The 15,150-nt window shown below is 33.1% G+C and overlaps 1 protein-coding gene across 1 annotated transcript in view; it reads left to right on the top strand.

The window, feature by feature from the left end:
- Positions 1–15,150, top strand: part of LOC141493128 (protein piccolo-like) — a 222,439-nt gene that overhangs the window by 46,121 nt on the left and 161,168 nt on the right. Inside the window, exon 2 of the mRNA XM_074194044.1 lies at positions 11,883–14,085. Coding sequence (XP_074050145.1) covers positions 11,883–14,085 — 2,203 coding nt within the window. The remainder of the gene's footprint in view (positions 1–11,882; positions 14,086–15,150) is intronic.

Below are 15,150 nucleotides of genomic sequence, written 5' to 3'. Positions count from 1 at the left end.
TTAATAAGAAATCATAAAAAATTGGGGAAAGTCCCACATGTTGCAAAATATTAATAGCAGCATTTTGTAGTGGCAAAAAAAAATGGAAATTGAGGAGATGCCTATCAATTGGGAATTGGCTAAATAAGTGAATATTATGGAATATTATTGTTCTATTAGAAACCATAAATGGTCTGACTCCAGAGAAGCATGCAATGACTTACAAGATATGATGCTGAGTGAAGGGAGTAAAATCAAGAGAACAATGTACACATTAACAACAGCATTGTGAGATGGTCAACCCTGATGGAAGCAGCATCTCTCAACAGTTCAGAGAGCTAGGTCAACAACATTAGACTGGCTGAGGACAATGCTATCCCCATCCAGAGCAAGAAAAACAATATAAAAAACCCCTTCAGAATCTGATGAACACTTCATAAAAATCATCTCTTAATTATCTCTTTCCCTTAATCCTAATTCCTCATACTGAAAATGATTAATCTGTAAAAAGGTTTATCAAAGATATGCATGTATAATGTTAACTTTACTATTCCCCGCTGGGGCGGGGGGGAGGGAAGGGAGGTGCAACAAATTTTGTAGCTTAAAAATATACATATGTGTATGGATAAAGATTGGAAAAAAAACTTTCATAACATGTATTTGGAAAAATAAAATGTCAATTAAAAAAGTTTACTGTGTGGTGCAGTGGATAGAGCACCAGGTATGATCAGTTTTATTGCTCTTAGGACATAGTTCCATATCACTCTCCAGAATAGTTGGAACAGTACACAACTCCACCAACAATGCAATAATGTACCAATCATTCCACAAGCTCACCAACATTGATCATTTGTACTTTTTGTCAAGTTAGCCAATCTGATATGTGTGAGATGAAACCTCATAGTTGTTTTAATTTGCATTTCTCTAATCAGCAATAATTTGCAGTATTTTTTCATGATCTATAGTTTTAATTTCATTTGAAATTGTCTAGTTCTCTCTCTCTCTCTCTCTCTCTCTATATATATATATATATATATACAAATATATATGTATATACAAATATATATATTTATCTTTTGATCATTTATCAATTGGGCAATAACTTTTAGTCTTATAAATTTGATGTTAATTCTCTAAATATTTTAGAAATGTGACCTTTAACAGAACCTTTAGCTGTGTAAAATTATTCCCAGAGTACTGTTTCCCTTCTAATTTTAGCAACATTGGTTTTAGTAGTGCAAAACCTATTTAATTTAATATTGTCAGTCATCCATTTTGCAATTTATAATATGCTCTATTTCTTTCTTGATCATAAATTTCTCCCTTTTCCATAAATCTGACAAAGAGATTATTTCTTGGTCTGTTAATTAGCCTATGTGGTATAATTTCTGTCTAAATCCTGTACCCTTTTTTGATATAAGGTATGAGGTGTGGGTCTGTACTTAGTTTTTGCCATGCTATTTTCCAGTTTTTCCAGACAATTTTTGTCACATAGTGAATTCTTATCCCAAAAGCTAATCTCTTTGGGTCTGTAAAACAGTAGATTACTGTAGTCATTTACAGCTATTTCTTTTGAACCTAACTTAATCCTGATTCATTATTCTACTTTGTAATGAGAACCAGGCAGTTTTGATGATTGCCAATTTACAGGATAGTTTTAGATCTGGTAGAGCTAGGCCACGATCTTTACATTTTTTTCATTAGATCCCTTAATTTTCTTGTTTTTTTGTTGCTCCAGAAGAATTTTGTTACTACTTTTTTTACCTCAGGACACTGATTGGACACTGAATGTGTAATTTAATTTGGGTAGAATTGTCATTTTAATTATATCCTTGACCTAAACATGAGCAATTGACATTTCTCCAGTTGTTTATTTGGGTGAGAAGTGCTTTGTCCTTGTGTTCATAGAGTTCTTGGGTTTGCTTTGGGAGGTAGATTCCCAAGTATTTAATGTCTGGAGTTACTTTAAATGGAATTTCTCTTTCTATCTCTTATTCTTGGGCTATGTTGTCCATATATAGAAATACTGATGATTTATGTGGGTTCATTTTATATCCTACTACTTTGCTGAATTTGTTAATTGTTTCAAGTAGTTTTTAGATGATTTTCCTCAGTTTACTAAGTATAACATCATATCATCTGCAAAGAGTGAAAGCTTTGCTTTCTGATTCTCCATTGTGATTCCTTTAATTTCTTTTTCTTCTCTTATTGTTATAGTTAGCATGTCTAATACTATGTTGAATAGTAATGGTGATAATGGACATCCTTGTTTCATTCCTGAACTTATTGGAAATGCTCCCAGTTTATCCCAATTACATATAATATTTATTGATGTTTCAGATAGATACTGTTCATTAATTTAAGGAAAATCCCATTTATTCCTAAACTCTGTAGTGGTTTTTAATGGGAATGGATGTTGTATATTATTAAAGACTTTATCAGCATCTCTTATCATTTCTGTTGGATTTGTTATTGATATATTCAATTATGTTATGTTTTCCTAATACTCAATTATCATAGTAATGTAATCTCCTTGGGAAAATTTTATTGAAGATATTTGTATCAATGTTCATTAGGAAGAGTAGTCTATCATTTTTTTTCTGTTTTGGTTTAGTATCAGCATCATAATGGTGACATAAGAGGAATTTGGCAGAACTCCTTTTCTTATGTTTTAAATTGATTATATAGAATAGGAATTAATTGTTTCTTAAATGTTGTTAGAATTCACTTAGAAATTCATCTGGACCTGGAAACTAACTCATGGTTAGTTCACCTTTTTTTTGATTCTGTCAATTTGTTTATCTTTCTTTTTTTTAATCAGATTAACCAAAGGTTTATCTATTTCTTGTCAGCAAGTTTTAATATTCTCTTAATCATACCAGAATAAAGAAACCAAACAGCATTTTCTTTCTTAATTGGAGATGAATTTTACTATAAAATGCAAATGATTACAAATCATTCTGTTTTTAAAAATTAATACTGAATTAATACAAATATCATTCAAAGGTTAAAAAAAGAACTGGAAGATGGCAATTTCCAAGCAGGAAACAATGAACCAAACATGCATATTGGTGACAGAATAATGTTCTGAACAGGGGCTCCAGAAAATGCTTTCCCTATAAGGAAACTGATTTTTTTTTAAATGATCCATCCTAAAAAACGATTCTTCTTCTTATCTAAGACAATGAGGTGAGATGAGATCATCAATTTCATGAGATAATTTTTATACAATAAATTGATAATTCCATTGAGTAATTTTCCTTCAGTCACATCACATGAAATCAGCTGTCAATACCAAACATTTTCTTTTCTTTTTAGTTTTTTTTTTTTTTTTTTGTAAGGCAAATAGGGTTAAGTGGCTTGCCCAAGGCCACACAGCTAGGTCCTTATTAAGTTTCTGAGACTGGATTTGAACCCAGCTACTCCTGACTCCAGGGACGGTGCTTTATCCACTACGCCACCTAGCTGACCAAAAGTTTATCTATTGTATTGATTTCTTTCTTTTTTTTTTTAATTTTTCTTTTAGGTGTTTTTTTTTTTTTTTTTTGCAAGGCAAATGAGTTAAGTGGCTTGCCTGAGGCCACACAGCTAGGTAATTATTAAGTGTCTGAGGCCTGATTTGAATTTAGGTACTACTGATTCCAGGGTTGGTGCTCTATCCACTGCACCACCTAGCCACAGCGATTTCTTTTTTCATAAAACAAGGCTTGGTTTTATTTATGAGATCAGTAGTTTTCTTGCTTTCCATTTTATTAATATCTCTCTTGATTTTCAGAATTTCTAATTTAGTATTTAATTGGGTATCTTTAATTTGTTCTCTTTCTATCTTTTTTTAGATGAATTCATTGATTTTCTCTTTCTCTATTTTATTCATATAAGGATTTAGAGATATAAAATTTCTCCTAAAAACTGCCTTAGCTGCATCTCATACATTTTGGAATTATATTTCCTTGTTATCATTTTCTTGGATGTAATTATTGATTATTTCTATGATTTGTTCATTGATTAACCCAATCTTTAAAATTCACTTATTTAGTTTCCAATTAATTTTTGGTTTATCTTTCCATGATCTTTTATTACATGTAATTTTTATTGTATCATGATCTGAAAAGTATGCATTCATTATATCTGCCATTCTGCATTTGATTTTAGGTTTTTATGTCTTACTACTTGATAAACTTTGGTATAGGTACTATGTATTGCAGAGAAAAAAGTTATATTATTTTCCATCCTAATTGTTTTCTCCACAGGTCTATCATATCTAAGTTTTCTAAGATTTTATTCACCTTTATAACTTCCTTCTCTTTTAGTTTGTGTTTAGATTTATCTAGTTCTGAGAGAGAGAGCCTGAAGTCCCCCATTATTAAAGTTATGCTGTCAATATCTCCTTGTAATTCACCCAGCTTTTCCTTTAGGAATTTGGATTTTATACCATTACATGCATACATGTTTAATAATGATAAAGCTTCATTGCCAATGGTGTCTTTTAAGAAGTTGTATTTTCCTTCCTTATGCCTTTTGGTGAGATGAATTTTTGCTGAGATAAAGATTGCTATCCTTGATTTGTTTTACTTCAGTTGAAGCACAATATATTCTGCTCCATCCTTTTATCTGTACTCTCTTTTTATCTCTCTGCTTCAAATGTATTTCTTATAAACAACCTGTAGCAGGATTCAAGTTTTTAATCCATTCTGCTATCTGCTTTGGTTTTTGTTGGACAGTTCATCCCATTCACTTTTACAGTTAAGATTACTAATTCTGTATTTCCCTCCATGCTATCTTTCCCTATTTATAATTTTTCACTTTCCTCGCCTTTTATTCCTCCTCACCAAAGTTTTACTCCCATTCCCTCTTTAGCTTTTCCTTTAAAAGGTAACTTAGAGTTTATTTTCACTTATAGCTTTTATCAGTCCCTTTTCCCCTTTTCTTTCTCTGCCCACCCCCCTGCCATTTCCCAGTAGAGTAAGATAGATTTTTAAACCCAAGGGGAAATGTATCTTATTCCCTCTCTGGACCAAATCTATTGAATAGAATTTACTCAGGGTTCACACCCTCCCTCTACTATAATAGATCTTTGTGCCTCTTCACTTCATGTTATTTGTAGAAAGAAGTATTAACAATCAAGTACTATCAATCAAGTACTCTCAATCAAAGTACCATCTATCAAAGGTTGATTAATTGATTCCTTGATAAGCTCAACATACCATAAATCAAAGTACAGTAACAGGTTGATTGATTGATTGCTTGGTTGTTTGATAAGCAGCATTTCCTCATGTCACTAAGAGCCTTCCCCTTTTCCTGTGTCATTATGAATATGCTTCTCAGGAGTCATGAATCACATCAAATTATAATAATTTTTACCTTACCCCCTTTTCAAGTACCCTCCAAGGACCAAAACTCCTCATATGCCAAAGCATTGTGCAAAGCCAAATCATTTTATTAACCATTTGTACCCACCCCAAAGCATACTCTCCCATAACCTCCCCCGCCCTTTTAGTACCCTAACCATGGTGCTTAAACCCTTGTTAACTGAAGTATGGATTAAGGCTAATACATCTAAATAGGTTCTCATCTTCTTCCCCTAAAGTCACTTCTGACTTAATTAACTATAGAGTTTTCCAAGTGCTCTAAATACTGGGACACTCTGAAGGTCTTTCTTAAGAATGTTACAATTGATTGGAAACTTTATAAACAAATCAAAATTAAAGTAGGTCAAAGGAAACTGAGACACATAAGATTTGAGTAAAAACCCCTGCTTTTCATTTGGGTTTTTCATCTCAAACATAGTTATGTCATCTTGGTCCACTTCACTAGAAAGACAATAACCAATCACATCCATGTCCTCTAAATCCAATCTCTCCAATTATATTCTACCCTTTGGCTATTCTAAAAAAATTAAATTATCAAGAATTACAAGTGTTATATCATCCCTTATAGAATTGTATATGATTTAATGTTCTTGACCAATATTTGTTTTCTGTGTTTACCTTTTGATGCATCCCTTGAGCCTTGCATTTGGTGATTTAATTCTCTGTTCAGTTCCGATCTTTTTATCAGGAAATTTTAGAAGTTCTCTATTTTGTTGAACATCCATAATTTCCCCTGACAAAATATGCTTAATTTTGCAGGAGAGTAAATTCTTGATTGTAATCCAAGGTCCTTTGCCCTCCAAAAAAATGATATTCCATGTCCTCTGGTCCTTCGATTTTGAAGTTAATAAGTCCTATGTGAATTTGCTTGTGTTTCTTTTTGTTTAAATGCTTTTTTAGCTACTTGCAGTGGTTCTCCTTTATTTGAGAGTTCTGAAATGGGACAATGATAGCCCTTGGAATTTTTATCCTGGGGTCTCTTTCTGAAGAAGTTCTGCACATTCTTTCAATGACTATTTGCCTTCTTGTTCTAGCAGATTTGGACAGTTTTTCCTGATAATTTCCTGAAAGATATTTTCCAGGTTCTTTTTTTTTAAAATTTAGGCTTTCTGGTAGTCCAATAATTTATAAATTATCCCTCTAGACCTATTTTCCAGGTCACATGTTTTTCCTAAAAGATACTTCATGTTTTCTTCAATTTTCCAGTCTTTTTACTTTGTTTCCTAGAATCTTGTAGTCTTATAGATTCATAGGTTTCTATTTGTCTAAATCTAATTTTTAGGGTTTTATTTTCCACAGTTAGCTTTTGTATTCCTTTTCCAGTTGGTTAATTTTGCTGTTTACTGAGATTCATTCATTTTTTAGTTGGTCAGTTTTATTTTTTGAAGATGTACATTCTTTTTCCAGGTGGTTATTTTTACTTTTTAAAGGTGCTGAATTTTTGGTCAATTTTTCATAATTTTCCTGTATGACTCATTTTTTTTCTTCCTCTCTTCTTTGCCTTTTAAAGCTCTTCTATGAAATTTCAAATTTAAATGTAATTGATAGATTCTTTTGAGACTTCCTCAGTAGGTAATTTTTCACTGTTTTCTTCTTCTGAGGTGATATTGTTATCATCTTTATCTACATAGCAGCTTTTATTGTGAGTGCTCTTTTAGTTTTTTTTTTTCTCATCTTGATTGTCTGAGTTCCAATCCTGGGGCACAGGAAATGTAGACCCAATCTTTTTTTATGCTGGAACTAGGGTCTGATCCCTGGCTTGCTGTTGGCCAAGATATTGCCTATGCAGTTCAAGTCTTGCCTTTGCAGAGGTTTGTTTCCACCTTGATGTCCAGGTTCTGTTGTTTGTTCCTAATCCATTCCTGTCTTTTGCCCCAGTGTTCCCAGGATTCAGGCTTTCACTGGGATGTTGCCCCTCCCTTCTGGCTTGCTGTATAGCTGCCAGGATTTATGCTGTTGTCAAGCTGTCAGGACCTGGACTGCTCTGTGGCTAAAAGACTCCTGCTGTCTTTCCTGCTCTCCTGCCTATCTGGGCTTGCTTCCCCTTTCCCTCCAAAGAGACAAACTTTCACTGAAGATCCTTCCATGATTTGTTTCACTGAAAACTTCTTTAAATCTTGTCTTTTTTTGGTGGAATTTGTAGCTTTAATGTCTTGCAGAGGTTTCATTTAGCTTTGTATAGGGAAAACCTCCAGGAGCATGCTAGTTTAACTTCTGCCATTTTGGCTCTGCTTCAGAATTCTGGCAGTTGATTTTTTTTAAATTTTTTTTATTTTCATCTATAGTCACATATATTTTTAAGTTACAAAATTTCATTCCACCCTTCCTTCCCACCCCCATCCCCTCAGTGGTGAACAGTCATGCTAGCATTGTACATACATATTTTGGATAAACATGTTTACATATTAGTCATTTTCAGTATGAGGAATTAGGAGGAGGGAAAAGAGATATATGTATAAGAGATAATTTTCATAAAATGTTCATCAGATTTTGAAGAGTTGGTTTTTATTTTTTGTTTGTTTGTTTTTCTTCCTCTGGATGGAGATAATATTGTCCATAGCTGAGGACCTGCTTCCATTAAGGTTGAACACCTCACAATGTTATTGTTAATGTGGACATTGTTCTCTTGGTTCTGTTCCCTTCATTCAACCTCAGATCCTGTAAGTCCTTCCGTGCTTCTCTAGAGTCTGACCGTTTATGGTTTCTTATAGAACAATAATATTCCATAGTATTCATGTACTATAACTTGTTAGGCATTCCCCAATTGATGGGCATCCCCTCACTTTCCAATTCTTTGCCACTACAAAAAGAGCTGCTAAGAATATTTTGGAACCTGTAGGACTTTTCCCATTTTTTATAATTTCTTCTGGATATAGACCTAGAATTGGTATTGCTGGGTCAAAGGGTATGAATAGTTTTATTGCTCTTTGGGCATAGTTCCATATTCTGGCAGTTCATTTTTTTAAGAGTGGAATATTTTAGGAAATAAAGGGAATCTTGCATTAATAATGAAGGAAAGAGGGATGGTCCTTCTGTACTTTACCCATGTCATATAACATATGAAATAAATGTTCTGTTTTAGACACCATGTTTTTGGAATAACATTGATGATATTTAAAGCATCCAAAAGAAATTTACTAGAATGAGCATCAAAATTATACTACTTGAATAGAAATTTTGTTTCTCTTTCTATTTTGTAAATAGATATCCACACATATTTGAAGGGTTATGAGGAGGAATAATTATTTTATTTGTATATTTGGACCCAGGGAGAAGATATAAATTTTAACAAAATGTGAGGAGAAACTTTCTATCAAAGATATCAAACACTGCAATCAGCAGTTTCAGAAAACAATGGATTCTCCATTAGAAGCCTTTAAGCAAAATCTGGATGATTATTGGTCAAATTTATTTTGATAGGGAATCTTCTGGAACTAGTGTGTGTAGATGGCTTCTGATGTCCTTGATAACTCTTAAAATGAGGCAAATTATTTAATTTGTGCAAGAAAAATCAAGGTCATGGCTTTCAGCCCATATTAGAACCCAGATTTTATGACATCCAGGTTGGTAGACTTTCTACTACTATTTCTTTTCTTGAGTGCTAAATCTTGTATGTGTGTTTGGGTTATCTCTATACAAGGATTATAAATTCTTTAAGAAAAGATTCTCTGTTTTTAATTTCTCTAAATCATAGATTATAATCCATCAATTATAATGAATTTTTACTAAATGTTAATCTTAATGTGAATACTCAAGTCTGTTTTTCACATAAATACAGAAGATATTGAATTAATCCAAAGCAATGGCATCCCAGAGGCACTCCACACCATATGTCTTTCCATGTTGTTGCTGATTCATGAATAATAATCCTTTTTAAAATGAAATCCTTTGAGGAATTCCCTAACCACTTAACATTTATTTGACTGAGACTATATCTTTTTAATGTGTTGATGGGAATGTCAAACAGAAAAGAATAAAAAGTCTTGCTGAAGGCTAGTTTGATTACATCTATTACTTCCTCCTTATCTGTATGACCTTCTGCATTATCATTGAAGGAAATTAAATTGGACTGTCATGATTTTTTCTTTACAAAGCCACATTGATTTATATCTTCTGCTTTTCACTGCTTATTATGATTTATTCTTTGATGACTTGTCTCACCAAGTTTCCCAAGATACTGAGCTAAGTTGACCAATCTTTGGTCTTTTTTTATTCTGGAAAAATGGGAAAAGAAAATCGAGGTTTTAATATGATACCATTTCAAGGGTTTTTCTATGCATTATATTTGATTCTCCCTTCCCCTTAAATATAGTGCTCCATTTATTTGAAATAGCTTTTTTCCATCTTTTATTGTTAGTCCTCTAAATTACAGAATCCTCAAATGACTCTTAATCCACTTCCTAACTACAAGTATTTATTAACAATTTCACTTTGACTAGTATTAACTTCTTTGTGAGTATACATATGTATCTGTATTTGGGGAAGGGGATGATTACATATTAATTATGAACAATACAAAGTAGATTATGAATTCCTTGGAGGTGTTTGCTTTTTAATCATTCTTTGAATGTCCAATGTCTAATGTAGTACCTAGTATATGATATGTGCTTAGTAAATACTTGTTAACATCTGATATTCTACCAGATAACTAATCATCAGAATTGTATTAGAAGTATTTATACTCAACATCTCTCTTATAATCCTCAATAATAATTACTTTATTATAAATGTCTGAAGGGCAAGAACTATATCCTTTTTCTTGCATCCCTTATGAGGTTTAATGTGATACCACTGCATATGGTGACTGCTCAGTTAGGGAGAAAAATATATAAAGGATACATCAAAGTCTTTAAACCTTAATAATCCTTAATAATTATTTTAGATATATTATTTGTGAATTTGTTGTATAGAATCTGTAAGTATATTTCTGGCATGGATACCCATTTGTATGACTTACTTTTCTGATATTCTTTTTATTAGAAAATTCCACTTTACCATTGACTGAAATTATTTTTCTGTATTGTGTATAGTCATTATAACAATTAACAGTTATAGGTGACACCATATCATAAAACTTATCATCTCTCTACTCTTTCAATTGCAAGTATATGTAACTGAATCACTGATATGGAATGTTGACTTAAGCAATTTTGGAAAGTTGAATTTTGCTCAGGGGTCATTTATTTCTCATATGAATTCACCACCATTATATTGCAGTTTATAATTAGATGTTCTTCAGTACTCTTCTTTCTTTTCCCTGTTGTTAATTCTTCCTCTTCCTTTCCCTGTATCAGTAATCACTGATAAACTTCACAAGCATTAGCCTAACCATTGATTTATCAGATGGAAAAACAAGTTGATAGAGCACTAATTAAGGACTGAGATCTCAGGAATTGTGTACTAACCCTTGTTGTTGTTGATTATTTTTGTTTGGTTGTATCTGACAATCCATGACCCAATTTGGGATTGTTTTTATCATAGATACTGGAATGGTTTGCTGTTTCCTTCTCTAGATTATTTTACATAGGAATGAATTAAGGCAAACAGGATTAAGTAACTTGTCTACTTGATACATAGCTAGCAAGAGTCTGAGGCCAGATGTGAAATCAGGAAGATTAGTTTTCCTTATTCCAAAAAAAAAGAGGATTTTGGCCACTATTCCACCTACCTGCTCATTACTAGCTTTGCTTTCACTTACTGATTGTGTAATTTTGACTAAGGCATTTACTGTCTCTCAGTCAAAATTCATCTATAAAATAAGGATAATAACCACTGTATTGCTTTCTTCTGACATTGTCCTGAAGATTAAATGCTACTATTATAACAGTCTAAAATCCTAGACTGGTAAATAAATATGCAATAGTATTTCTATACTTTTCTAATAAAGGAGACTCTTATTTCATGCTTTATGTGGTTATTAATTTAACAGGATCCTGTTCCTAGGAGAGCTCAAATTAAATATAGCATTCTAAATTTATTTCCACCATTTCAAATTTACACCTATTTTTAGTGAACATTTATTTTCACTAAAACATAGTTTAAATTTTAGAATGGCTTATAATAATATTTAACATCTTGTATTTTAAAGAAACATATATATATATATATATATATCTACATAACTATAAATATGTATCTACATATATATATATATATATATATATATATATATATATATTACATGGCTTCAATTTAAATGTTATAAATATCACAATTGTAATTGAAGACTCCGTAAACTTCACATGACAGGATTTTAATTTCAAATTTATAAAATTCTTTTTAAATGTTGCAGATAATATAATTATGCATTTTCACATTCAAAGACAGAACAAGGGATTTTATGCTTCAATTAGCTGCATTTGATGAAAATATAGATAATGAAGTAGAATGAGTAAACCAGATAAAAGAATAGTGAATTTAATTGTTGTAGTCATAGCTGTCAAATAAATAAGAAAGAAAAATTTTCTAAAGTTCTTATTATGGATTTTTTCCCTTCAACTTTCTAATAAATTGTCCTTTTCTTTTAAATTTTAGACCAAAGGTTCTCAGACTATGACAGCTTCTGGAACCCAGAAGAAAGTAAAAAGGACACTACCAAATCCACCTCCTGAAGAATCTTCCTCAGGGTCTCCTTCAGCATATAGCACTATGGGTTCCGTTTCCCGAAGAAGAATCTGCAGAACTAACACAATGGCAAGAGCCAAAATTCTCCAGGATATAGATAGAGAACTTGACCTTGTGGAAAGGGAATCAGCAAAGCTCAGGAAGAAGCAGGCTGAACTAGATGAGGAAGAAAAAGAGATAGATGCAAAGTTGCGGTATTTGGAAATGGGAATCAACAGAAGAAAAGAAGCCTTATTAAAGGAACGAGAAAAGAGAGAGAGAGCCTATCTCCAAGGAGTAGCTGAGGACCGTGATTATATGTCAGATAGTGAAGTAAGTAGCACTAGGCCAACCCGAATAGAAAGTCAACATGGTTTGGAAAGACCAAGAACTGCACCCCAAACTGAATTTAACCAATTTATGCCACCACAAACACAGCCAGAATCTCAGTTAGTTCCACCAACAAGTCCTTACACCCAATATCAATTCTCCTCCCCTGCTCTTCCTACTCAAGCACCAACTCCATATACCCAACAGTCTCCTTACCAACAACAGCCTTTATACCATCAGCAAGTCTCCCCTTATCAGACCCAGCCTACCTTCCAAACTGTGGCAACAATGTCCTTCACACCTCAAACACAGCCTCCACCAACTCCACAGCCTTCATATCAACTGCCTTCCCAGATGATGGTGATACAACAAAAACCAAGGCAATCTACACTGTACTTGGAGCCTAAAATAACATCTAATTATGAAGTCATTCGAAACCAACCCCTGATGATAGCACCTGTTTCCACTGAGAACACTTATGCAGTTTCCCACCTTGGGAGTAAGTATAATAGTTTAGACCTAAGAATAGGTTTAGAGGAAAGAAGCAGCATAGCAGGCAGTCCAATTTCAAGCATATCAGCAGATTCTTTCTATGCAGATATAGAACATCACACACCACGGAATTATCTCCTAATTGATGATATTGGCGAGCTTACTAAGGGAACAACAGCTTTGAGCACTGCTTTTAGCCTTCATGATAAAGATTTGACCAAAACTGACCGCCTCCTTCAAACAACTGAGCCACGCAGAACGCAAGAAGTTACAGATTTTCTGACACCTTTACAAACTTCTTCTAGACTGCATTCCTATGTAAAAGCAGAGGAAGACCCAATGGATGATCCCTATGAATTGAAACTTCTCAAACATCAGATCAAGCAGGAATTTCGTCGTGGTGCTGAAAGTTTAGACCATCTTGCTGGTCTTTCCCATTATTACCATGCAGATACGAGCTACAGGCATTTCCCCAAATCAGAGAAATATAGTATTAGTAGACTAACACTTGAAAAACAGGCAGCAAAACAACTTCCAGCAGCAATCCTTTATCAAAAGCAAGCCAAGCATAAAAAATCACTAATCGACCCCAAAATATCAAAATTTTCACCAATTCAAGAAAGCAGAGACCTTGAACCTGATTATTCAAGTTATATGTCTTCTAGCTCTCCCTCAATTGGAGGCATTTCCTCCAGGGCAAGACTTCTTCAGGATGATATTACATTTGGCCTTAGGAAAAATATCACAGACCAACAAAAATTCATAGGATCTTCCCTCACTTCATCCCTTGGAACAGGTTTGGGTACCTTGGGTTCCACAATCCGATCAGCACTGCAGGATGAGGCGGACAAGCCTTATAGTAGTGGCACTAGATCCAGGCCTTCTTCTCGGCCCTCCTCTGTCTATGGACTGGATTTATCCCTAAAGAGAGATTCATCAAGCTCTTCTTTAAGGCTGAAGGCTCAGGAGGCTGAAGCATTAGATGTTTCTTTTAGTCATGTGACACCCTCTGGCAGAACTAAACCAACAAGTCTGCCTATTAGCCAGAGCAGAGGAAGAATACCAATTGTTGCTCAGAACTCAGAAGAAGAAAGTCCTTTGAGCCCTGTTGGCCAACCAATGGGAATGGCAAGAGCTGCAGCTGGACCTCTGCCACCAATATCTGCTGATACTAGAGATCAATTTGGATCAAGTCATTCATTGCCTGAGGTTCAGCAGCATATGAGAGAAGAGTCCCGGACTCGAGGAGGCTATGATCGGGATATAGCATTCATCATGGATGACTTCCAACATGCCATGTCTGACAGTGAAGGTAAACTAGGCACCAAGCTGTTAACATTTCTATCAAAACGCAGATTCTCATTTCTCTGCATGTCTAATTGTTCTTCTCCAAATGACTTGTTCTTCCTGTTTTCTTGGTGTGTTTTTTTGTATATTTATTTTAATTTTATTTTTTTTAAGAGGAGAGACTGTATTGTTTGTAGATTTGAAAGCATGTTTTATTTTCACTTTTTGTTGTTGTTATTTGTTGTTGGTATTTCTCTACCCATTCTGGGTTTCCCCTGATTTCTTTGCATATGTTCTGGTATTTCCTTATCTAAAGTCATTATCAAATAGCTACTTTTAAATAAAACATGGCCATCCCTTCCATTCACAGGTCAAAGCTTGCTCACTGAAATTAATTAAAAATTTTATTTCTAAAATAAATTTTTATCTTAAAAAATATCATAATCAATTTCCTTCAGCTTGATTTAAGTAAATACTAGTAGTATTTCCCTGCTGAATTTTACCCTCTGCAACTTTATTAATTCCTATTTTGTCATTCAGAAACATATTTAAAAATTGATGACAATCAACCAGTGATAATTTAATATTCATTTTGAATTTTCTTATGTAAAATTATAGAACTTAAAATGTTGCCATGAAAACAAGTCAGAGTTCATAGGATCTGAAAAGTTTATGTAATGATAAATTTATATTTGTATTAGTCTAAAGAGGATGAAGTGGATTGACCATTTTTATTTTATTGACCAGTCAATTGAGTTATACAGAGTCAATTTGACTGACTTTTTTCCTTTCATTTAATTGATGTTTGAATAAATTGATAAAATGAACTAGAGTTTATGAAATTATATCTACCGCTTTCAATATTTTTGCTGAATTTTTATGTAAGTATCATTTCAAAATAGTTATTTGTTATTGTCTTAGAGAAAGGGTAAGATGACTCTTTAACAACTATTTTAAAGAAGATACCTCTCTTATAGGATCAACTTATTCATTCAGGTGATTAAATAATAAAACATAGAATTATGAATAATGAATTTAAAGCTTTATTAAGCTAAAGAAATACCTAATGATTCTGTCTGTTGACAAAAAA

The sequence above is a fragment of the Macrotis lagotis genome, chromosome 7, assembly GCF_037893015.1.
Source record: "Macrotis lagotis isolate mMagLag1 chromosome 7, bilby.v1.9.chrom.fasta, whole genome shotgun sequence".
Classification (NCBI taxonomy): domain Eukaryota; kingdom Metazoa; phylum Chordata; class Mammalia; order Peramelemorphia; family Peramelidae; genus Macrotis; species Macrotis lagotis.
This window is presented reverse-complemented; position numbering and strand designations above follow the sequence as displayed.